This window comes from Impatiens glandulifera, chromosome 9 (assembly GCF_907164915.1).
Source record: "Impatiens glandulifera chromosome 9, dImpGla2.1, whole genome shotgun sequence".
In the NCBI taxonomy this organism is placed as follows: Eukaryota; Viridiplantae; Streptophyta; class Magnoliopsida; order Ericales; family Balsaminaceae; genus Impatiens; species Impatiens glandulifera.
In genome coordinates, this window is record NC_061870.1 from 33,606,147 (window position 1) to 33,628,112 (window position 21,966).

General features: G+C 32.2%; 4 protein-coding genes across 5 annotated transcripts; 3 read left to right on the forward strand and 1 right to left on the reverse strand.

Annotated features, from left to right (window-relative positions):
* The first annotated feature begins 1,443 nt into the window (after nt 1-1,443).
* On the forward strand, nt 1,444-9,063 carry LOC124914463 (sterol 3-beta-glucosyltransferase UGT80A2-like). Of its 2 annotated transcripts, XM_047455018.1 has the most exons (15): nt 1,444-1,541; nt 1,653-1,870; nt 2,427-2,611; nt 2,925-3,164; nt 4,034-4,145; nt 4,697-4,867; nt 5,583-5,646; nt 5,815-5,872; nt 5,976-6,153; nt 7,311-7,441; nt 7,552-7,654; nt 7,734-7,810; nt 8,229-8,276; nt 8,410-8,559; nt 8,657-9,063. In XM_047455018.1, the coding sequence occupies exons 2-15, from the start codon at nt 1,732-1,734 to the stop codon at nt 8,852-8,854; spliced, it is 1,854 nt and encodes a 617-aa protein (XP_047310974.1). In that variant the 5' UTR covers nt 1,444-1,541; nt 1,653-1,731; the 3' UTR covers nt 8,855-9,063. The 2 variants fall into 2 exon arrangements, with proteins under 2 accessions (XP_047310974.1, XP_047310975.1); XM_047455019.1 differs by having other exon boundaries at nt 1,530-1,834.
* Nucleotides 9,064-9,147: 84 nt separating this feature from the next.
* Nucleotides 9,148-10,395, reverse strand: LOC124914464. The gene is made up of 4 exons (XM_047455020.1): nt 10,020-10,395; nt 9,753-9,814; nt 9,563-9,667; nt 9,148-9,469 (listed from the first exon to the last, which is right to left on the reverse strand). The coding sequence occupies exons 1-4, from the start codon at nt 10,246-10,248 to the stop codon at nt 9,326-9,328; spliced, it is 540 nt and encodes a 179-aa protein (XP_047310976.1). The 5' UTR covers nt 10,249-10,395; the 3' UTR covers nt 9,148-9,325.
* A 3,277-nt stretch (nt 10,396-13,672) lies between these two features.
* LOC124914665 (protein HIGH CHLOROPHYLL FLUORESCENCE PHENOTYPE 173, chloroplastic) lies at nt 13,673-17,695 on the forward strand. Its single transcript, XM_047455252.1, has 13 exons — nt 13,673-14,531; nt 14,799-15,011; nt 15,252-15,456; nt 15,544-15,619; nt 15,706-15,841; nt 15,933-16,037; nt 16,234-16,314; nt 16,556-16,645; nt 16,716-16,781; nt 16,858-16,914; nt 17,005-17,082; nt 17,165-17,212; nt 17,289-17,695. Exons 1-13 carry the CDS (start codon nt 13,833-13,835, stop codon nt 17,358-17,360), a joined length of 1,926 nt encoding a protein of 641 aa, XP_047311208.1. The 5' UTR covers nt 13,673-13,832; the 3' UTR covers nt 17,361-17,695.
* Nucleotides 17,696-18,731: 1,036 nt separating this feature from the next.
* On the forward strand, nt 18,732-21,661 carry LOC124914667 (26S proteasome regulatory subunit 4 homolog A). The gene is made up of 6 exons (XM_047455253.1): nt 18,732-19,270; nt 19,774-20,019; nt 20,536-20,705; nt 20,792-21,008; nt 21,106-21,246; nt 21,376-21,661. Exons 1-6 carry the CDS (start codon nt 18,791-18,793, stop codon nt 21,457-21,459), a joined length of 1,338 nt encoding a protein of 445 aa, XP_047311209.1. The 5' UTR covers nt 18,732-18,790; the 3' UTR covers nt 21,460-21,661.
* Nucleotides 21,662-21,966: the final 305 nt, after the last annotated feature.

The window sequence follows — 21,966 nt, forward strand, 5'->3', positions numbered from 1 at the left end:
GGTTAAAAAGTTGCACTTATTTTTGTTAGGTTGCAAGTTTGAAACATACCTATAACATTTTTAATTTTATTTTTAACCAGTTTTAAGTTTATAACGGATCAACTCATAATCCGATGCAAATATTCATTTATTCTCACATATATAATAAGTTCGTCAAATTATTTTAATGTATAATTTTAAATTTTTTAATTAATTTGTCACGTTTTAAATAAAATGATATTTAAAGACGTTTTTAGCGTATTTTTAATACTTGTGTAATGTTTTTAGGATTTATACCTTCTAAATGGTCAAAGTTGATTTCAATGAGTAAAACAAGGTATAATCTAATAAGAAAGATTTGAGAAAATTTGAATAAAATATTATAATGACATAATTTTATGTATGGTCTTTGAATGTTTTAAAAGATAGGTAATGTTTGAAAATAATTTGAAAATTTTAAAAAAATTTATTGTTATTTTGTTTTTTTTAATGTGATAATTAATTAAAGAAAAGTATTATGTTAAAGTAAAAAAAAATAATATCATTAAAAAATTTAAAGTTCGAATCTGATATTAAAAAATTGAGCTATGTTTTGATAAAACGATTTAAGTTCTCCAAATTTTCATTTGGCCAGCTATAGTCTATATTATGTTAGATATCTATTTTTAATATATATAAAATAATATTAATATAAATGTGAAATCATATTGAATTTTTAAAATTATATAATATTAATAAATAATATAATTTAAAAAATAAAGTACATGTCTAACACAATTGTTAAATGCTGGTAGCCGGCTTTCTTGAGAATTCCAGTTTAACCTACCTTAGTACAGCATATTAACTACATTAGTTTTTTTTTTCTTTTTTCTTTTTAATAATAAATTTAATCCAAGTTCAATACATGATACATAAATTTAAATATTTATTATCAATGTTGGGTGAGTTTATGTAAATACTTAATAAAATTTATTTTATTCTATTTCTATTTTTTTTAATAAGGAAATCTATCATAACTCTCTTTTTTATTTAAGAGTTTTAAATAAAAATTAAATTTATGATATTTATTTTCTTAAAAAATATAATCACTATAAAAAATAACAAAATTAAAATTATTACATTAATATATTAACCAAATGTTTAGAAAATTATAAATATCTATATACAGGGTATATAATTGATTTGTTTTTTTTAATCAGTTATAGGTTTGAATGCATAGTATATTTGATAAATTTGTTAATTTTTTGATATCATAACTTTTTGTTAATAAAATAATTCAGTTTCAACAATTTTTTTTTTTTTAATAATAATAAAAAAAACTTTATCTATAGTACTATTTGCTTGCGACAACTCAGATGCGTTGTAGTGACTTACTTTAGGCTTCTTTCATTAATAATAATGATAATATATATATATTATTATAATATAATTACCGCTCGATCCACGTGGTTGAAGCTTGAAAATAAACACGTTGGTTCTCCTCCTACCTTTTGGTGGCGGTTTTGGGTAGCGTGCTCCGTCCGAGCACATTTCCATAGCCCCCAATCTCTTCTCTGAACGTGGTCAGATCATTCTTTCCGCCTTGCCAGACAATGATTTTTTGATTCACAAGTTTAGCTCAACAGTGTAATCTTGACATAGTTTTTTTTGTATACTTGCTTATATAATTGTAGAGAAGTTTTCATGGATGATTCTTCCGATCTGGATTGAAAATAAACAGAGTTCATTATAATCATATTGCATCTAAATCTAATGGAGGACAACCAAAATGGAGGCGCAAGCTCTTCGGAGTCTTCTGTTGAAGTTCAGTTGAAGTCGGATGAAGAAGTTACTGTTAAAAGGCAATTGGATAGGGGTGAGACTGCTGTTGCTCCTTCCCTACCAAACAACGGTAATATCTCTTTAGGTTTGTACTGTTTCATAATTGTGCGATCATACTTGTACAGGGAGACTTGTTTGAATGTGCTTTGACTGTTAATTTGTTTGCTTGACGAACTATTATTCTTAAGTAAAGTAATTTTTCTTCCTTTGTTTCTCTTTCCGAAGGATACACTAATAGGATGCAACAAAATTAAATTTGATATATTAGAAGTTTGATCAATCCGCTAATGTTGCTGAATTGTTCTATAATAGAGTTCGGTCCCTGGAGTCATTGGCCATCTGGTTCACTAAACTGCATTATTCTCTACCAGGAAATCATATATTTTTACTTCAGGCATTCTGTTCTTATGAACTGCTTCATGGTTACCACAGTACTGCTCATTAAACTAGGTCAAACATTAGTTTGTTGACTCCTATGGTTGAGGTGTACAATGGTAGTGCGGCGCTTTCTTTTTCAGTCAAGATCATGTTTGGATAATATATTTCACATCATCAGTTGCTGTTTGTCAAACCCAGTATCTTAACGATATTTATAGGTTCCCTATTTGGATTGAATCAAATTGCAGGCGGTGCTGGCAGGTTCTCGAGAGTTTCTACTATGCCAATTGAGATTTCAGATTCTGAGAAATTGGAGGCGCCATCAAGCAGGATTAAACTGGAAAGATCAAAAACCGAAAGGCAGGGACACAATAACATTCATCCTGAAGATGCAGCCATGATTTTTGATAACAAGATTCCTCTGCAACAAAAGGTATATTTCCTTTTTACATTTCTATTTATTTGATGATTTATTCCTGATTCAAGAGCCATTATTTATTATGTACCACTCTTAACACAACCGAATGCCTTTTAATTTAAAGTAACTGAAGATTAGTAAAACAAGTTCTCCTGTCATTTTGACATGTATCAATTCAGTAAAAGAGTCATTTATCTAAACAAATCATCTAGCCTACTATTACTGAAGACCGAGTCAGTCTGCTTCTTTTCTTTTTTCAGCTATAGCCTCCTCATTGCTAATGTAATTAAAACACTGAGACATTTTTCCGGACATATAAAAATTGCAGCTTAAATTGTTGAACAGAATAGCCACTGTGAAACATGATGGAAGTGTAGTATTTGAAGTTCCACCAGATCTTGAACCTCATGTACTTGGGGGAGGACCTGATATCGTTTACAATGAAGCAGACATTGAACCTATTGACTCAAATGAACTTCAGTGTATACCGCCTATGCAAATTGTGATTCTTATTGTTGGAACACGTGGCGATGTGCAACCATTTATTGCAATAGGCAAGCGCTTACAGGTCTCTTGCATTACTTCATCTATTTCCTTCTTTGCTTAACTATTAACTCTTGTTTTTTAACCTTCTGAGATTATTTTGTGACTTTGGACCTGTTATTTACGGAACATATAAATTTTTTCATTTCATCTATGTCAGACTTGTGTCCTGGTATACATGAGCTCTATGTGAAATTAAATTAATGTTGCTTACCTAGCTGCTATATAGCTAAATGATACCATTTCATTAGATAGATCTCTCTTCCTGAAAGTGACACTGCTTTTTCTATATCTTTTGTTCCTATGAGCCTATTAATGTGTAAGAGTATGTCATAGAATCGTGGTATAGATAGCCATGTTAACTATATGGAATTAAACCTCCTGTTTCAGGATGCTCACTGTTTTTATGTGAATTTATTTTCATGGTCAAACTATTCAAATGCTCACAGGCTTGCACTTACAGTAATCCCAGATTTTTGGTAATTACCAGCATCTAATCCAAGCTTATTTTTCACATTTTTTTTTTTTTAATTGAGGTGAAAAACTATCTTCATGGTGGAGTTATTGTTGCCTCATCTACTACATTTAATTTTATTTTTGTCTCTCATTGATCATACATTATTATTAGTTATCCATTTATGTTTTTGTTCGTCTATGCTGTTGTTGCTTCCGTTGTGTTACAATGACCAACATCTCATTGTGTTTCACTTACCAATCCAATTTATTTTTTATGTCTCTGTTTTTCATGTTATCTCATGGTTTCTCATGAATTTATCATTCTTTGTTTATAAAGGTGAAGATTGGGGAAGGGAGATAATAAAAACATTGTATCAAATACATAAAGATTTTTGCTTGAATCTGTGATGGCTGAACTATGTTGTGTTTGTGATACAGGACTATGGTCACCGTGTTAGACTGGCTACACATGCGAATTTTAAGGATTTTGTATTGATTGCTGGACTGGAGTTTTATCCATTAGGAGGAGATCCCAAGGTTCTTGCAGAATGTATGTATATTTACGAATCCTTCTCTCTTGAGAGTGTTTGTCTTTACCTATGGCTGTAGCTGCTTTTACAAAGCATTGTGGTCAAATCCATTATGTGCAAAGATTCTTGTAAAGATCTTTTTCCACGTCAGTAAGTACTGGGAGGGAGCGTATTGGTAAAAAAAATGAACATACCACTTCAACTACCATTATTCTAGTGTGACAGGTGGAACATACTCTAGACATCTTAGCATTGGTGGTATCTTAAATTTGTGATACTGAAAACAACTGTGATGTGTACTTGTGTTGGAACTGCATGATCCATTGAGCATAATATTAGAGATTATAGGCCCTTCTTGTCTAGTCCATTTGCCACTGCCACTCATAATCCATGCTTGCATTAAAAATAAGATGGTTTTTTCTATCCTCTATCTCATCTTGTTTCTCTTACATTACAAATAAGCTGGAATTGTTATTGAAAGAGCAATTCAGCATATAGATTAATGGTCAAACTGGTCAAGCAACATAGTAAATGTTAGAAGGTTATTAATTCCTCATTTCTATGGTTGCAGATATGGTTAAAAACAAAGGATTCCTTCCATCAGGACCTTCAGAAATACCTGTGCAGCGACATCAATTAAAGGAGATTATTTTCTCTTTACCCTCTGCCTGTAAAGAACCTGACCCAGCTACTGGCATCCCTTTCAAAGCAGATGCAATTATTGCCAATCCTCCAGCATATGGTTAGCTTTAGTTACTGGTATCTAATATTTACATGTGGTTGTGCATCTATATCTTCATTATCTCTTTCATCAAATTATTTGGGTTTGAAGAGCAGCAATATCCCGATTAAAGATGCTATGCCCATTTTCTTTGTATTCTTAGACATAATGAAGATAATGAGATTCAAGTTACGCTTGTTTACATTTTTCTTTTGCAATTCATTGTTCTAGAACAATCTATTTTTCTAACAGTCAGTTTACATTAGAAAACTTGGAAAGAGTATAAATGTGTTCCCAAAAGCTATTTGTGAAAATGTCTTTTCAAATTGAAGAAAAATGGCTCCTAGAAGTACCTGTGACCTGCAATTTAACAAGCTTTGAATCCTCTATGTAATTTAATATTTGTCGGATTGACTACTCTGTTGATTCTATCTGCGCCCTCCTTGTTCTCTCTTTCTCTTGCACACGCCTACAAAAATATGTAGATCCCATCCATTACCCCTCCTTCGAGGATTACTGATCTGCTTTGAGATGAATACATATTGGATAACTTTAGGGCAATGCCAGAAAACTGTTTTGTGTATGGATAACTTTAGGGGGCAGCAGTAGATCATATTGGATATTATCTACTGAATAATCATTTTGTGTATATTTCATTATCACTTGGCAGGAACACAATTAGCTTTTTATTTTCAATGTTGCTACTCTGTCCTCACTGTTATTTTTATTTTCTCAGGGCATGTACATGTTGCAGAGGCTTTGAAGATTCCGCTTCATGTATTTTTTACAATGCCATGGACGTAAGTTATTTTAGTAATCAGATTTGTACACCTGTTAAATTTTACATCATACTTTTATTGTTTCCCTTGTTCTTAAGTGTGTTTTGGTTTATATTTGCTGCTTCTTAGAAGAAATGAAAGTGTGAAAATAGCTTTTCTCTTAAATAACTTTTCTCTTTTTGTGGCCAGACCAACCAGTGAATTTCCACATCCTTTGTCCCGTGTTAGACAACCAGCAGGGTACAGGGTAAGTCCTGTGAATGTTTGAAATTCTGCGCCATTTTTTGGTAAAACTTGTTTTTCAAGCTTATGATATTTTAATACTTCATCTATATTTATGAATTTTGCAGCTCTCATATCAAATTGTTGACTCTTTGATATGGCTGGGTATAAGAGACATGATAAACGACCTCAGAAAAAAGAAGTTGAAATTACGACCAGTTACCTATTTAAGTGGTTCACAAGGCTCGGAGAGTAATGCCCCACATGGATACATTTGGAGTCCTGATCTTGTTCCAAAACCAAAAGGTGGGTGCTTAAATTTATCTGTTTCTGGTTAGATTTTATTAATTTGGTCTGACAGTTAACTTGAAAGCTAGCATTCTTGTGCATGCTCTTTAACTAAAATACTCTAACAATTGCTTTTCACAAGTCTGCAGATTTTTTTATTGACAATAACTCCAAATCAAATGATTTTTGCTGCCTTAATTGACTTAAAAAAATGCTAGTGTCAATAATCCTGTTGGAGAAAAGTATAAGGGTGTTAGCCAGGCAAAGATCTTTGGCGTTCTCCTTGAAAAATATTTTTTATCTACATATATTGTAGGTTGGGTGTTACTCACATTATGATGTAGCTACAGCTGTTTCAAAAAAAAAAATGATCCTTCCTTGTTACAGCTGTTTCAATATGTTTATTGGTCACCAGATTGTCCATATTTAATAATAGATATTATCTGTTGTCATTTGTTTATTTATCTATTCATTTGTTATAGCTCAGTATTTGTCTGAAGGAAAAAATGATTAAGTTACACATGAAATTTTTAATTAGGCTAAAATATCTACTTATTTATTATTTTTTAAAAGGTCAACTTTTCATTAAAAAGAACACAAGTTGCGTTCAAACATTACAGAAAGATGGAGAGGGGAAAAAAAGAAAGAAAAAGAAAAAAAGTTACACGTGAACTTATTATTAAGGTGCAAAAATAATCGTTATTTAACGTAGATAACGATTCCGTTTACCAATCTCCGTAACCTCTTGCCTCACTGTCCCTCTTCTTCTAGGAATTGAGGCAAATTCATGGTGGTTTACATTTATAAATTGCATTAAATTTAACAAACAGTTGATTTTGCACCTTGTTAATTAAATTCACGTGTAATTTAACAAAATATAGCAATGATGAGTTTCCTAAGAAAAGCTACAGTATAAAACACGCCAGTACCTTGTGCGTTTAAATCTTCCTGTTTGGGGATTTAACAGTTCTGAATTATTCTTTGAGTACTGCAAAAGCCTAAAAAATTGGTCCGGAATCTTTCCTTGGATGGAGGCCTGTCGATAAATAACTTTGTATCATGAATTTAGGAAGCCTCTAGCTGTGTGTTTTATAGTCTCATAGTACTTGCTCGCAGTGTCTCTTTGCGTGAATTGAATAATAACCTCAGCACTGCTGCTCTTATACTTTGTGCAGATTGGGGCCCTAAAGTTGATGTTGTAGGTTTTTGTTTCCTTGATCTTGCTTCAAATTATGAGCCTCCTCAACCACTTGTAGACTGGCTGAAAACTGGGTCAAAGCCTATTTATATTGGGTTTGGAAGCCTTGTGAGTTCCCTTATATTTTCTACTTGTAATTTTATTCATTCGATTAGGAAGTAGGAAGTTTGTTGCTCAATTCTTATATTGTTTACTGTTTACTGTTTACTTTGGAATAGCCAGTTCAAGGACCAGAGAAAATGACACAAATTATTGTGCAAGCATTAGAAATCACTGGCCAAAGGGGTATTATTAATAAGGGATGGGGAGGCCTTGGTGACTGTAAGTTATGTTTCTCTGTTCTTCTAGTTCTCCTAAGAAATGGTTCATTCTAATTTCTTATGCTTAAATCTATCTCCAGTGAAGGAACCTAAGGATTTTGTGTACACGCTTGACAACGTCCCTCATGACTGGTTGTTCCTTCAATGTGCAGCTGTTGTAAGGCCTTACATCACTTTAAGATTTTTTTTTTTGACAGTGTTATGTTAAACAATATAGCTTTTGTGTATTTAGACCATGTTGGATGTAGTTTTAAAAAAAAAAAAAAAACATTTTTTGGAAGAAATAAAAGGTGAAAAAAAAGCAAGGGAAATAAGGATGAAATCCAGATAAGGTTTTATCAAACAAGGCCAGAGTATTTTTCTTAAGTTAGCTTCAATACTTGTTCAAGCCAGATGTTTGAAACAGTGAAATCATTTCATAGCTATGAGTGGTCTGTACATGGTGATCATGAGAAGCAAATCTCTACCTTTTTCAATTTACAAACATAAAAGCTTGGGACAAAAATTACTGAAATCTTGTTCCAACACTTTCAGTTGGGGTTTAGCTATTGCAATTAATAATACTTTGGTCCCAGGTGCATCATGGTGGTGCTGGAACAACTGCTGCTGGTCTTAAAGCTGCGGTAATTAGCTTTGATAATGTTGGAATTTGAATTGTTAATATAGAAGAGAACTTGATCTGAAATCAAAAGCTGCCTGTTAAATCAAACCAGGACCTAATCCTTACTAAACCAATCATTGGTGTCTTAAATACAGTGCCCCACTACTATTGTGCCATTCTTTGGTGACCAGCCCTTTTGGGGGGAGCGAGTTCATGCAAGAGGAGTCGGTCCTCCACCCATACCAGTTGAGGAGTTCTCGCTTCAAAAGTTAGTTGACGCAATAACATATATGCTAGATCCAAAGGTAACATAGTTTTCTGTTAATAATATTATTTCCTACTTTTGTCTACAGATACAAAAAAAAAAATGTTCTTTTTGCAATATTCTTTATATTGGTGCAGGTTAAAGAACGTGCTTTAGAACTTGCTAAGAAGATGGAGAAGGAAGATGGTGTAACTGGTGCAGTTAATGCCTTCTTCAAGCAGCTTCCCCGTAAAAAGACAGAAGAGGACCAGGACCCGCCACCACCACCACCACCACAACCGACATCTCCATCCTCCAGTCCCTTCTCGTTTTGGAATTGTTTCGGTTGTTCATAGTAATTTTTCGCGAGAGGATAATCCATCTTTATGTCCATAGTGATTAGGTTATTATTTTGTATCTCCGACCATTGTGCCCCATTTTCATTTGTCTTGCATCCATGGTTTCTTCAACCCTTGTTGTCTGTGTATTTTTTTTTTTTGTATACTTGAACTAAAAGAAGAAAATAGTGTGAATATCCATTCTTTTTATTGACCTTTTTACAGTACTACCATCATGTTTATACTATGTCTCTATTCAAGTTTTATTTTGGGATCTTTTATAGTATCAATATTACCAATTTAGAGATTTCTTACACAAATGAGCCAACTCAAAAAACTATTTTAATTAATATTTTGTGAACAATTTTCATGCTACAGCTCTGCCTGCAACTTATCAAACAAACAAGCCTGATTTAAGGTTGTTCAACAACAAAAGAAGAAGCTGTATTTCCTTCAAAACCTTACATTGTTGAAGTAAGTTCATTATTATTATTTGTACTTGTCCATGATTCGTTTTGCTTCATCGAGAGCATCGTCGGTGGACTGAGGCCGCTTTCCACCTCCTTTTGGACCACCACCACCTTCATCCTTGTTCAAAGCTATATATGTGAAGTATATTAGTCCCATCATTGCCTGTTCCAAAACCAAACAAGTTATTTATTACCATAATCCATGATGAAACTGGAATTGGAATCGGAATCCCAGCTGCGGAAAACACACACTTACCAGTGTAAAGAATGCTGTAGATAAGATGGACTTAAACACGAACAATGCAAGGGTACCCGCAACAACGGCTACAGATATTCGAGCAATTGGTCTGGGAACAGAATTCTGCCCCTCACCCACCCATTGTAAATAAGTCTCAATTTCAATTTCCCCAAAAGAATAATAAAAGAGAGAAATAGTTTGAACTCACAGGCACCAGGTTGGTTCCAGCTTCAACTCCATCCTTCCCTACTTTCAATACCCTTTGCACAACTATTTTCACATCATCATGTGTAAAATTAGTTCATAATCTAATAGAAAATCCAGTCATTTCCAATCTGATCCTAATCTAATTTTACTACCGAATTCCAAATGCTAGAACCAATTTGTATTGAGAATAATCTAAAGCAAAGCAGACAATCAAGTCCTGGTTATTTTCTGAAGTTAGTGATACAGAAATATATATATATAGAAATACCTTTAAAGAAATTGGATTGGGCAGCGAGAACAGGACGAATGGCAATGTGAGTTGTTCTCAGATTCTTCTTCTTCTTCTTCTTGAGTATGGTGATAGAAGGCGGAGAGTGCAGCTTTAGCCCTAAATGAGAGTTTGAAGAAATAAAGCGACAAGGGTTGTGAGATAGAGCTGGTTGTTTCTGGCCATAGCCGCCAGAAAGAAGAGTTCGAGTGATTAATGAAGAAGTCATCTTTCTTTCAGGTCCGCCTCCTATATATTATTATCTGCGACTTCTTTGAGTGTGTTTGCACATGAATGAATCTACGAGTGAGTTGCTGTTTTTCTCTCAATGTCATGGCAGGATTTTAGTCCCCAAGAGCTTTATATTTCAGCCAATCCTGATATATAGGTTTAGACCGGATAGCAGCAAATATATATTATATTATCCATAACAAATTTTTTTTTTTTCTCTTTTTAGCAGCATAGTACAGTACAAACCAATTATTTTTCTTTAGTTATTAAAAAATACTATCCTAATTTTAGAGTGACGCAAGCTCGATAAAAAATATAAATAAAATAAATTTAATAAAAATAAAAATAATAATATATATTAAATATTTTTAATTTTTAATTACACTTTCACTTTGATTAATCAAATATTTGATTCATATTTGAGTCGTGACCTTATCAATCAAATATTTGATTCATATTTTTTAACCACTTTCAATTAATATCAGCTTATTATTCCTTGACAAACCACATCTCAATCACACTCTGTTAAAAACTCTGTTAAAGAGTTGTACTTATTTTTGTTAGGTTGCAAGTTCGAAACAAAACTATATCATTTTTTATTTTATTTTTAACCGATTTAAATTTATGTACCGGATAAATTCACAATCCGACCCAAATATCAATAAATAAATATATATATATATATAAATTAAGCATAACTCTCACCCCAGTAATTCAAACCCTTTAAAATTAAGTATTTATATATAGAGATTATCTAAAATATTAAATATCTCAAAAGTTTTATTCTTAACTTGAAACATGACTATAAGTGTTAAGGGTGTAATTTAAGGCAGTTTATACATTTAAATACTGAATCAAACGTATTAGTTTTTTAGAAAATCTTAATCCTTTGGTTTCGATTTATTTGACTTACACTCTGAGTGACTATTGAGTTTAGAACAAACTTATTTCAGAAAATAAGAGATTGTTTATATAAAGATATTTTAAAGAATTCTTGCATTATTTCAGAAATGTTTATTAAGGGGCTGATTTTAATAAGTTATATTTAAAATGTGAATATATATATATATATATTTTAAGACATATAAAGTATTTTAATATTTTAATTAATAAATCAAGTATGAAATTAATGAGTGAAAGAAATTAATTATAGTTGAATTAAAAAGTAATGATTTTAAAAAAGGTGGAGATTTTTTTGATAATTTTTTTTTGAACAATATTAATATATAATAATAAAATAAAAAATAATAATTTTAAATAAAAAGTATTTTAATTAATGAATTAATATATAAAAAAGGAGGAGTGATAGAGTGAGGGAATTTAGTGAGGGAATTTGGTGAGGGAATGACGTGGCATCACCTTCAATAGTTTGAAAATGTAAAAGTAGGAGGAAAGAGAGAAAAAAGAGAAATTATTTGATTTTTTCAGTGAATAAAATTATGCCACGTCATTCCCTCACCAAATTCTCTCACCTAATCATTTCTCATAAAAAAGGGAAATGAGAGTGATTTTTTGTTTAGTTATTTAAATAACAAAAATTAAATAACTTTATGTTATATTTTAAATAATAAAAAAAAAATTACAATAACAAATAATTATAATAACTATAAAATAAAATTATAATAATTATAATGATAACTAGTTGTAAGTATTTAACTTTTTTTTTTATTTTAAGTTCTAAAACAATAGTTGGATAGATAAGAAGATATTACTTAAGTAAGACATCAAACAAAGTTTTGAGTAGGTTTAAATATATAACAAAACAAAATTATGAATGAAAGAGTAAATAAAGGTATATTTTTTTATATGAATTAGAGAAATAAATAGTGAATTAAATTTTAAAAATAAATAAAAATTAATGAGTAATTAATGAGCAATATTGGGTGAATTTTAATCTAACAAAAATCTGCATCGAGTATGATTAAGCCAAAAATCTAATTTTATATCCTTGGGTACTTAATTTTATTTGGAAATTAAGAAATTTGAAAATCAACATATATATATATATATATATATATATATATATATATATATATATATATATATATATATATATATATATATATATATATAAATGAAAATCGACTATGAATCAAATTAGTTTTCTATACAAAATATAGAAATATATATATAACTTAATTATTTCTAATTATATAATATATAGAAGAAGATTGAAAAAGGAGTAAACATGTTCCATCATAGACTTTTGTTAATGGTTAAAAATAAAGAGTTAAATTTATCTTCTCGAGATTCTATGCGGTGTCGTGATCTAAATAAGTTTCATGTGGGACATTGTTACACTTTGTTAGCCCGATTGATCTTTGTTGGGGAAATTTATGAGAGTTTAAGATGCCTACTAAGATTTTTTTTGGTTGGAGTGTTATTCACGGCGAAATTCTCACTGACGATAAATGTATGGAAAAAAACATGATTATTGTGAGTCGTTGTCGTATGTGTTATAAAGAGATTTAGACAGTTTCTCATCTACTTTTGCATTGTCACATTGTTATAAGTATATACGAAGTATTTTGTGGAATTTGACTAAAAATACAATGTGATATGCCGAAAACTGTTAGTGGCAATTGGGAGGCATGGAATGGGGCGACTAAAAATGCGAGACTTAGAAGATGAGTCTCTATCCCTATAATTTTCTGGTAGATTATCTGGTTAGAAAGAAATCGGAGAACTTTTAACAACGAAAATAGGCCGTTAATGATTATTCAAATGCTATTATCATGACGATGTCATAGATTAGATCCGGAAAAACTATGAATTCGTGCGGAGATCTTATTTTCTTTCTTGAAGATCTCCGAGTCAATTAATTATTCTAATGTAATCATTTTGTACATAATTTTTTTTTTTCATATCATGATTTTATCGTTGTGTTTAAACAATTTTTTTATATTTAAATAAAAAAAAACTTAATTATTTTACTATTTGGACCTAATTTAATATATATTTTTTATTATTTTTATTTTATAAATATATATTTTAGTAATTAAATAAAATATAAATAACTTACTTGTTTTCAGACAAAAATAAAAAATCCATAAAAAAACAAAATCAAATATGGTCTTGAAAAAAATAAATAAAAAGAAGTCACATTTAGATAAGAGGAGTGAAAGTTTCTACGTGGCAACATCTGAACTTCCTGAGGCGGAATCGTTTGTGTGGTTGTGGAATCATCTTTCTCTTTCTCTCTCTATAGCAGTTTGGATTTGGACTGCCTGCCTATTTAGCCCGGGAATAATAATTATATTACTTTTTAACTGTTATATTACGAAGTTAGTTTATTTATTTATGCTAAATATGGTGAAATTACTTAGCTTTAGCAAGGTAAGTAGTTATAATGGTTATTTTTTTTTTATATTTTTTTGTAAGAGACGAGAGAAAATGGAATGGAAGAGCTTTCTCCTCCAGGGACCTGAAGCTTGAGGTCCAAACTAGCATCTGTCACTAACTCATTATCCACAACAATTATAGAGAATCAGACTTTTCATACATACATACATACATCACATAGAGAGAGAGAAATGGTTCAATTGAGTTAACTTTTCACTCATACCTGCACTACTATAGTCTATGGCATCTCAGACAACAACTGCCGCGATTGGCCGTAGCTGCCAACCGTGCGTCCAAACATTGATATCCAAGCCATCCCCGGAGTTTCGCCTCGGCCTGATACCTCTCCGGCGACATTCCACCTACGCTGCCTTCACCTCCAGTTCCGTTGGGGCAAGCAATGTTCACGATCATCTTGTGTCCGCACTTCATCGACGTCGCGGACGGTCCGGTTCGGACCTATCACTTGCCTCCACGTTGAAATCCGCCGATTCTTCTACCGCCGAGACACCTAAGAAGGGTAAGAAGACTCGGAATTCGAAGAGGAAGAAGAAGATTGACGATGATGATGAAGTGAAGGAAAAGGAAGGGGAGGAAAGCGTCAGTGAGGTTGTTGATAATAGCAATATTGCCGAAATCGATAATCAACAACAAACGCAGCAGCCGATGATTAGTTTGGACGACGTCAATCCGGTAGGGCTAGGGAGGCGGTCTAGGCAGATATTCGACGAGGTATGGCGTAAGTTCTCCGGATTGGGGCAGATCTCCAGGACAAATCGTTCCGATGACGAGGTCGAACTTCTAATACGCGAAGGAGGACCGATGTGCGAATTCGCTATTCCAGGTGCTCAGAACACTACCGTCTTGGTCGTCGGCGCTACCAGTCGTGTTGGCCGTATAGTAGTTCGGAAACTCATGCTCAGAGGCTACACCGTCAAGGTTTTCTTCTTCTTCTTTTTCATTCTTTCTATTCTCTATACAACTCTAATCTATTCTCAGTTGTTAACTGCAAACTCTCTATTTACATTTAGATGATCTCTCAGCTGTTTGGTGTTAATCACGTTAAACTTTTCTCAACTTAGGATAACCGCAAACTTTCGATTTGCATTTACAATTTTTTACTAACTTGAATCCAGGCAGGGGCCAGCCATTGAATCTGCAATTGATTTTGTTCTTTTATCTCCTTCTGATTGATTTCTTTACCAGGCATTGGTTAGGAAGGATGATGAAGATGTTGTAAACATGCTGCCTACGTCTGTAAAACTGGTTATTGGGGATGTTGGTGATCCATCCAGCTTGAATAACGCAATTGAAGGTTGCAGTAAGATTATCTATTGCGCCACTGCTCGTTCTTCTGTCACTGTGGACCTGAACAGAGTTGACAACCAGGGCGTCTACAACGTAACAAAAGCATTCCAGGTGTCTCATCACCCGTATGCATTTCTTCTCCAAAATGTCATGTTAAAAATATGAAATCGAATATAGCTTTTTCCTCGAAAAATCTATTAGCTCGCAGAATATGCCTTTTGGATAATGCATCACAAGTCACTAAATTACAGGTCCTCTAGAACGCTCTCTTTTGTGGGCTTTATGGGAACTGGCATTTTAGCATTTTTAATATCTGTCAGCATAGATGCTTATGGCTTCATATATGTGCAGGACTATAACAATAAACTTGCACAACTGCGAGCTGGAAAAAGCAGCAAAAGCAAGCTTTTACTTGCTAAATTCCAGACAGCCGAGTCACTGGATGGTTGGGAGGTTCGGGAAGGAACTTATTTCCAGGATGGGATGACCGCCAAGTACGATGGAGGAATGGATGCCAAATTTGAGTTCACTGAGGATGGTAAAGCTGTTTTCTCAGGTAAGACATATTCCTTTATTTCATTAGCTGACTTTTGCAACTCCATAAGAAACAGGTAATTCAAATTGCATACTTGTCCGTTCTCAGGATATGTTTTCACTAGAGGAGGTTATGTGGAGTTATCAAAAAGGCTTTCTCTTCCTTTGGGTTATACCCTTGACAGGCATGTTTACACGTTGATAAATTTGTGGGTCTTTTTCTATCTTTCTCATCGGTGCAAGTAATATTGGACCTTGTTATATAATATAGGTATGAAGGTCTTGTACTTTCAGTTGGCGGGAATGGAAGATCATATGTCTTGATTCTTGAAGCTGGACCTTCTGGCGATATAACACAAAGTAAAATGTACTTTGCTCGATTTAACACAAAAGTGGGGTTTTGCAGGGTATGTTAATGAATTTACATTTTGTTTGTTCTTAATTTATACATGTCATAAAGTGTAGATTTTAAAACTTCTCATACTTGTTTTTGAACAGGTAAGAGTACCGTTTTCCTCCTTTAGATCAGTGCAGCCAGATGATCCTCCATTAGACCCATTTCTTGTACACACTATGACCATTCGTTTTGAGCCGAGAAGACAGGTTTCCTTCAATTTATCTTTATGTTTTCTCCTTTTGTTTATTTGTGGGGTTTACTTGAGCAATTGTAACTTTAGCTGCATGTCTCTTCATCCTTTTCTCGATTTTCAAAATAAAATTTAGCTCTCGTTGAGACTGAATGACCATGTTTAAATGACTCTTTGTTTCTGATTATTTGAATCTCACTGGATTCTGCTAGAGGCCTATCGAAGGAGCTGATGGAGTAAATCAAGATTTGAGAAGCTTTAAACTTATTATGGAATACGTAAAGGCCTTGCCAGTAAGTAATCCTATATCTACCATTTTGCAATTTTTTTTTATCAAAATAATCAACTATCTAATCAACAATATACTCATTAATCAAATCATTCAAATCACCAATAAAAAATATCAATATGCCCTTAAATTATTTATTCATTATATATTAATATTATAACCCAAGATAGTCTGATTTCTTATAACCTACCTCGAACAGATTTATTTAAAAATAACTGCCTGGTTTCGATAATGGGTATTTTCAGACTGGACAAGAGACAGACTTCATCCTAGTTTCATGCACGGGACTAGGAATAGAACCTTCAAGAAGGGAGCAAGTTCTAAGAGCCAAGAAGGTTAGCAGTCATAACTTTTTTCTTTTCTACAAAGATGGATCTTTTTTTTTTAACTCTCGTATTTATCTAGTCGGGGGAGGATTCATTGAGAAGATCAGGAATTGGATATACAATAATTCGTCCTGGTCCCTTGCAGGTAAAAAACCCGATATATTCTTGATTAATACTATGAATTTGCAAACTAAATCATCCTTTTTTTATATAAATTTCAGGAAGAACCTGGTGGACAGCGAGCTCTAATATTTGATCAGGGAAACAGAATATCCCAGGTGCGAAACCAATAAGATATTGTTAGACTAAAATCCATATATACTAAATAAATTCCTTCATTAAATATCTAATTACCAAAATAACTGCAGGGCATTAGCTGTGCAGATGTGGCTGATATCTGTGTTAAGGCATTGCATGATTCAACTGCAAGGAACAAGAGTTTTGATGTTGGTTAAACCTTTTAAAGCGCAAACTTGTCAATGTAATTCGATCGAATGCCTTCTTAAGTTTGTTTTATTTTTCGTGTAGGTTTGTTATGAATATGTGGCTGAACCAGGAAAGGAACTCTATGAACTGGTATGCAGTTTCATCCATAATGACTTTTAAGTTTAACTTAATTAACAGCGCAAGTTTTAACTCGTTATTGTTGCAGGTAGCGCATTTACCCGACAAAGCAAACAACTACTTGACTCCCGCACTGTCGGTCTTAGAAAAGAATACATAAATTGATGAGAAAGTAAATCAAGGTCTTGTTTTCTATTGTCCATTTTCTATAATTTTACTATACAAGTGTATTTTTTATAATTATTATATCTTTGTAGATAACTATATAGATATATATTGTTTCCATTATCAAAATACCTTGATCTATCTTGTAATCTATGTCACCAAATATGTTTGTAATTATGTATAATAGATGACTACTTATTGATGTCAACATTATTGAAAATCATGGGAAACTTGCTATATATGCTTACACTAGCTAGTAATTTCAGGAGTTATTTATTTATTTTAAATTTGGAGAAATTTTGTTGTATGATAAATTAACCAGATTTCTCAAAACTTATCTAGACAAGGGCTTTTTTTTCATTTAATAAGTGAAAACATGTAATTCGAAAATTTCTGATAGATTTACTCCCTCTTTCTTGTGATTGATTGATTAATCAATTAGCTAGAGACAAGAAGATTTTTCAATTTAAAGGTTATGAATATTAATGAAACTCCCTTATATAATTTTATGATTAGAGTTACCTTCTAAAAGTCACGTGATAATTATTAATTAATATATGATTAGATTAAAACAGAATTAATTTTTAATATGATTCAGTTTTTCTTTCTTATTATTTGATCTTTACAATCTAATAAATATAAGACTTTCAATAATTTAATTAGAGAACGATTAACTAATAAAAAATTCATAAATTATTTATTTCTTATAATTAAATTTTGTATTAGAGAATAAGAAAATTTTAATAAAGATTAATTGGGAGACAAGAATTAAAAAAAAAACTTAATCTAAACAACTAAAATAGTAGATGGATAATAACAATGATTTAAAAGAATTCAAATATTAAAATCTAGAATTGACTATTAATTTTTATTTAACTAGTTTGATTTTAGTAAATTCATAAAAAGTTTAACTTTTATCATTTGAAATTTAAGATTATAAGATTTTACTATAAATGAGTTAAATTTTACTATTTTATACAATTTTACATTAAAAAAAACAATTTTATATTTATAGATAAAAAAATATTATTTATCTAAATAAATAAATTAATATAATTAATTTTATAAATATATATTTTTATGATATAATTTACTTATTATTAATTTTATATTTAAATATATATTTTTTAAAATTATAATGTATAAAATATTCAATTATATATATATATATATATAATAATAATAATAGTATATAATATCTGGATTTTACCAGTTTTAAAATTATATAATGTATATCAATTATTATCTTAATTCATAAGTCTCATATTCCCTATAACATTAAGCCCATCTTACGTTAGTCCAAGAGAAAGGCCCAATTAGGCCCTAGAAAACAGTACAAATCTCATTTCCCAAATCAATCCCTCATCCCCTTCGATTGTCTGTCTCTTCTCTCTCTCAACTCTAGTCTTTACTTGCAAGTAAATAATGGGTCAGGGAACTCCCGGTGGTTTGAACAGGCAAGGCCAGGGAGGTGATCGGAAGAATGAAGGTGATAAGAAAGAGAAGAAGTTCGAGCCGGCAGCGCCACCAGCAAGAGTTGGTCGGAAGCAACGGAAGCAGAAGGGATCGGAGGCCGCCTCGAGGCTTCCGACTGTTACTCCGTTGACTAAGTGCAAGCTCAGGCTCTTGAAGCTCGATCGAATCAAGGATTACCTTCTAATGGAAGAAGAATTTGTCACCAATCAAGAAAGGCTGAAACCGCAGGAGGAAAAAACTGAAGAAGATAGATCCAAGGTCGACGATCTCCGAGGTTCTCCTATGAGTGTAGGAAATCTCGAGGAGCTCATCGATGAGAATCACGCTATTGTTTCGTCTTCTGTAGGGCCGGAATATTATGTCGGGATTATGTCGTTCGTTGACAAAGATCAACTCGAGCCCGGTTGTTCCATTCTGATGCACAATAAGGTGCGTGCGTATTCTCTTTATGATTGCTTACTGGTGATTATGTTGTCTTAGGGTTTTCATTTCATTGGAATCGGTATACAATGTGATGTTTTAGGGTTTTAGATTCTTTCGTTTTTTAGATTTGTTTTGCCAATTTTCCAGTGTCTTAGCGAATTGCTACTTTGAAATTGCCCTAATTAGAAGAATTTATTTGATTACAACTTGAAGTTCATGCTGAAGTGAAGCATCTTTCAGATTTCTTCTCATAATCGATCCGATTTGTAAGTCAGAGAGAGGGAAATGAATTCATCACTTTGGAAATGTGTATTAGCTAAGTATGTGCCAGGAATGAGAGGAACCAATAGCTTTTTGCTGTCAATATTAATTCATGTGTAACTATTATATCAGTTACTAATAGACCTATATCAACATAAAATATTTAGGAAATGTATTGAGTTCATATCGATATCATCCACCGCCTCCCTGCTCCATAAGTTCTATAATTCTGTTACTTTACTTCCCAGGTTTTGTCTGTCGTTGGTCTTCTACAAGATGAAGTGGATCCAATGGTGTCTGTAATGAAAGTTGAGAAGGCTCCTTTAGAATCATATGCAGACATAGGCGGATTAGACGCACAGATACAAGAAATTAAGGAAGCAGTTGAGCTTCCACTGACACATCCCGAGTTGTATGAAGACATAGGTATTAAACCTCCTAAAGGTGTCATACTCTATGGGGAACCTGGAACTGGAAAAACCTTGCTTGCCAAGGTATTTGATCATTTCTAATCCCTTCTTAACTTTCAATATGCCATTATTACTTTGATTCACATGCTCTATTTGATCACTTACAGCTGGATTGTGCTCATACAGCAAGTTTTCATAAATATCAAACATCTTCGAGATTTAGATGGCTCATATTTGTTTGAAACAGTTATTTAGTTGTATGATTTAGGCTTTGTTTGATCTTGGGTAATTTGAATATTCAAGTGGTTATTTCCAAATATTTTTGTTTGGGTAAAAAGACATTAGGGGTATAAATATATATTGTATTTTAGAAGAGAAAAAGTAGAGGATATTTGGTATTTTGATTTGAATGAATATATATTGTTTTTTAGAAGAAAAAAATAGAAGATATTTGGGTATTTTGATTTGAATGATTGGAATGTAGGTTATCTAAAAGTAATCTCAAATAACCCACAATAATTAAACAAGGCCTTTGTTGTATTTTGTAGGCTGAAGTAACTTGATGCTTTCTTTAATTTGTTAATCTCCTCCATCTTTTAGGCAGTGGCAAACTCTACATCAGCCACTTTCTTACGTGTTGTTGGAAGTGAACTGATTCAAAAATATCTTGGCGATGGTCCAAAACTCGTTAGGGAACTTTTCCGTGTTGCTGATGACTTGTCACCTTCAATTGTTTTCATTGATGAAATTGACGCTGTTGGTACTAAAAGGTAAGCTCCAAAGTATCTGTTAAAGAAATTATTGATGTTTTTAAAATTGTTATTGTAAAATAACGATTGAAGTTGCTATTATGCAGATATGATGCTCATTCTGGTGGTGAGCGAGAAATTCAGAGGACTATGTTGGAATTGCTTAATCAGCTAGATGGATTTGATTCAAGAGGGGATGTTAAAGTGATTCTTGCTACAAACAAAATTGAAAGCCTTGATCCTGCCCTACTCCGTCCTGGTAGAATTGATAGGAAAATAGAATTTCCTCTTCCAGATATCAAGACAAGGAGGAGAATTTTCACGGTGCGTGTTCATTTATTATTATTATTATTATGATTATGATTGGGGAATCTGTTGTTTCACTTTGATTCCATTGGGATAACAATTAAATTAAATTCAGATACACACATCAAGGATGACGCTAGCTGACGACGTAAACTTAGAAGAATTTGTTATGACAAAGGATGAGTTTTCGGGAGCTGATATAAAGGCAATATGTACCGAAGCTGGTTTGCTTGCTTTAAGGGAGCGACGTATGAAGGTAGGTCAATCTTATTATATACAGATTTTCTTTTGCGCCCCCACTATACTTGTTTCATTACCCAGGATCAAATTCCTTGCTTTAAAATCACCTTTTAATTGAAGTTAAATATGCTATATATATTGTAAGGTTACGCATGGGGACTTTAAAAAGGCCAAGGACAAGGTAATGTTCAAGAAGAAAGAGGGTGTTCCTGAAGGACTCTACATGTGAAGACGACAAACAACGGCTGTTGGATGCTTCTTCTTATGTTTCATAGTTTCTGAGATTTATTATATGTTCTGTTTTCTTGGTTGGTTGGAGAGAAGAAGAAGAAACTTAGTTTCAGTGTACTGCTGCTACTTAATGACTCCATTCTTGGTTTAATTATTTCATCCTTTTTAAGTTATGTTTTCAATGGAGAATTAAAACTTCTGCTGCAAATGTTGTTGCATTAGAATTCTTATCTAAGCTGATGAATATATGACAGGTTCAATCCCTTAATATTACTAAGGTAGTAGTTCAAAAGAAAAGAAAAAGGAATATATGATTTTGATAATATAAATTAAAAAATGTTAATATTTAACTCGTTTTTTAACCACTTCTATCATATTTTCACTCTAAATAATATAATTATATATCAAATTTATTTAAAAAAAAGTTATATTTATTATGAATATTTTAAAAAATTTATATATATATATATATTAAAGTTCTAATAAAATTATATATATATTTTTA

Coding starts and splice junctions, on each gene's coding strand:
- LOC124914463 (XM_047455018.1), top strand. CDS start 1,732: ATGGAGGACAACCAAAATGGAGGCGCAAGCTCTTCGGAGTCTTCTGTT. Junction 1,871..2,426: donor TCCTTCCCTACCAAACAACG/GTAATATCTCTT, acceptor ATCAAATTGCAG/GCGGTGCTGGCAGGTTCTCG. Junction 7,811..8,228: donor TCCTTCAATGTGCAGCTGTT/GTAAGGCCTTAC, acceptor CTTTGGTCCCAG/GTGCATCATGGTGGTGCTGG.
- LOC124914464 (XM_047455020.1), bottom strand. CDS start 10,248: ATGACTTCTTCATTAATCACTCGAACTCTTCTTTCTGGCGGCTATGGC. Junction 9,815..10,019: donor CCAATCCAATTTCTTTAAAG/GTATTTCTATAT, acceptor ATGTGAAAATAG/TTGTGCAAAGGGTATTGAAA. Junction 9,668..9,752: donor CTGGAACCAACCTGGTGCCT/GTGAGTTCAAAC, acceptor GGTGAGGGGCAG/AATTCTGTTCCCAGACCAAT.
- LOC124914665 (XM_047455252.1), top strand. CDS start 13,833: ATGGCATCTCAGACAACAACTGCCGCGATTGGCCGTAGCTGCCAACCG. Junction 16,782..16,857: donor TTCGTCCTGGTCCCTTGCAG/GTAAAAAACCCG, acceptor TATAAATTTCAG/GAAGAACCTGGTGGACAGCG. Junction 17,213..17,288: donor GAAAGGAACTCTATGAACTG/GTATGCAGTTTC, acceptor TTATTGTTGCAG/GTAGCGCATTTACCCGACAA.
- LOC124914667 (XM_047455253.1), top strand. CDS start 18,791: ATGGGTCAGGGAACTCCCGGTGGTTTGAACAGGCAAGGCCAGGGAGGT. Junction 21,009..21,105: donor CAAGGAGGAGAATTTTCACG/GTGCGTGTTCAT, acceptor AATTAAATTCAG/ATACACACATCAAGGATGAC. Junction 21,247..21,375: donor TAAGGGAGCGACGTATGAAG/GTAGGTCAATCT, acceptor ATATATTGTAAG/GTTACGCATGGGGACTTTAA.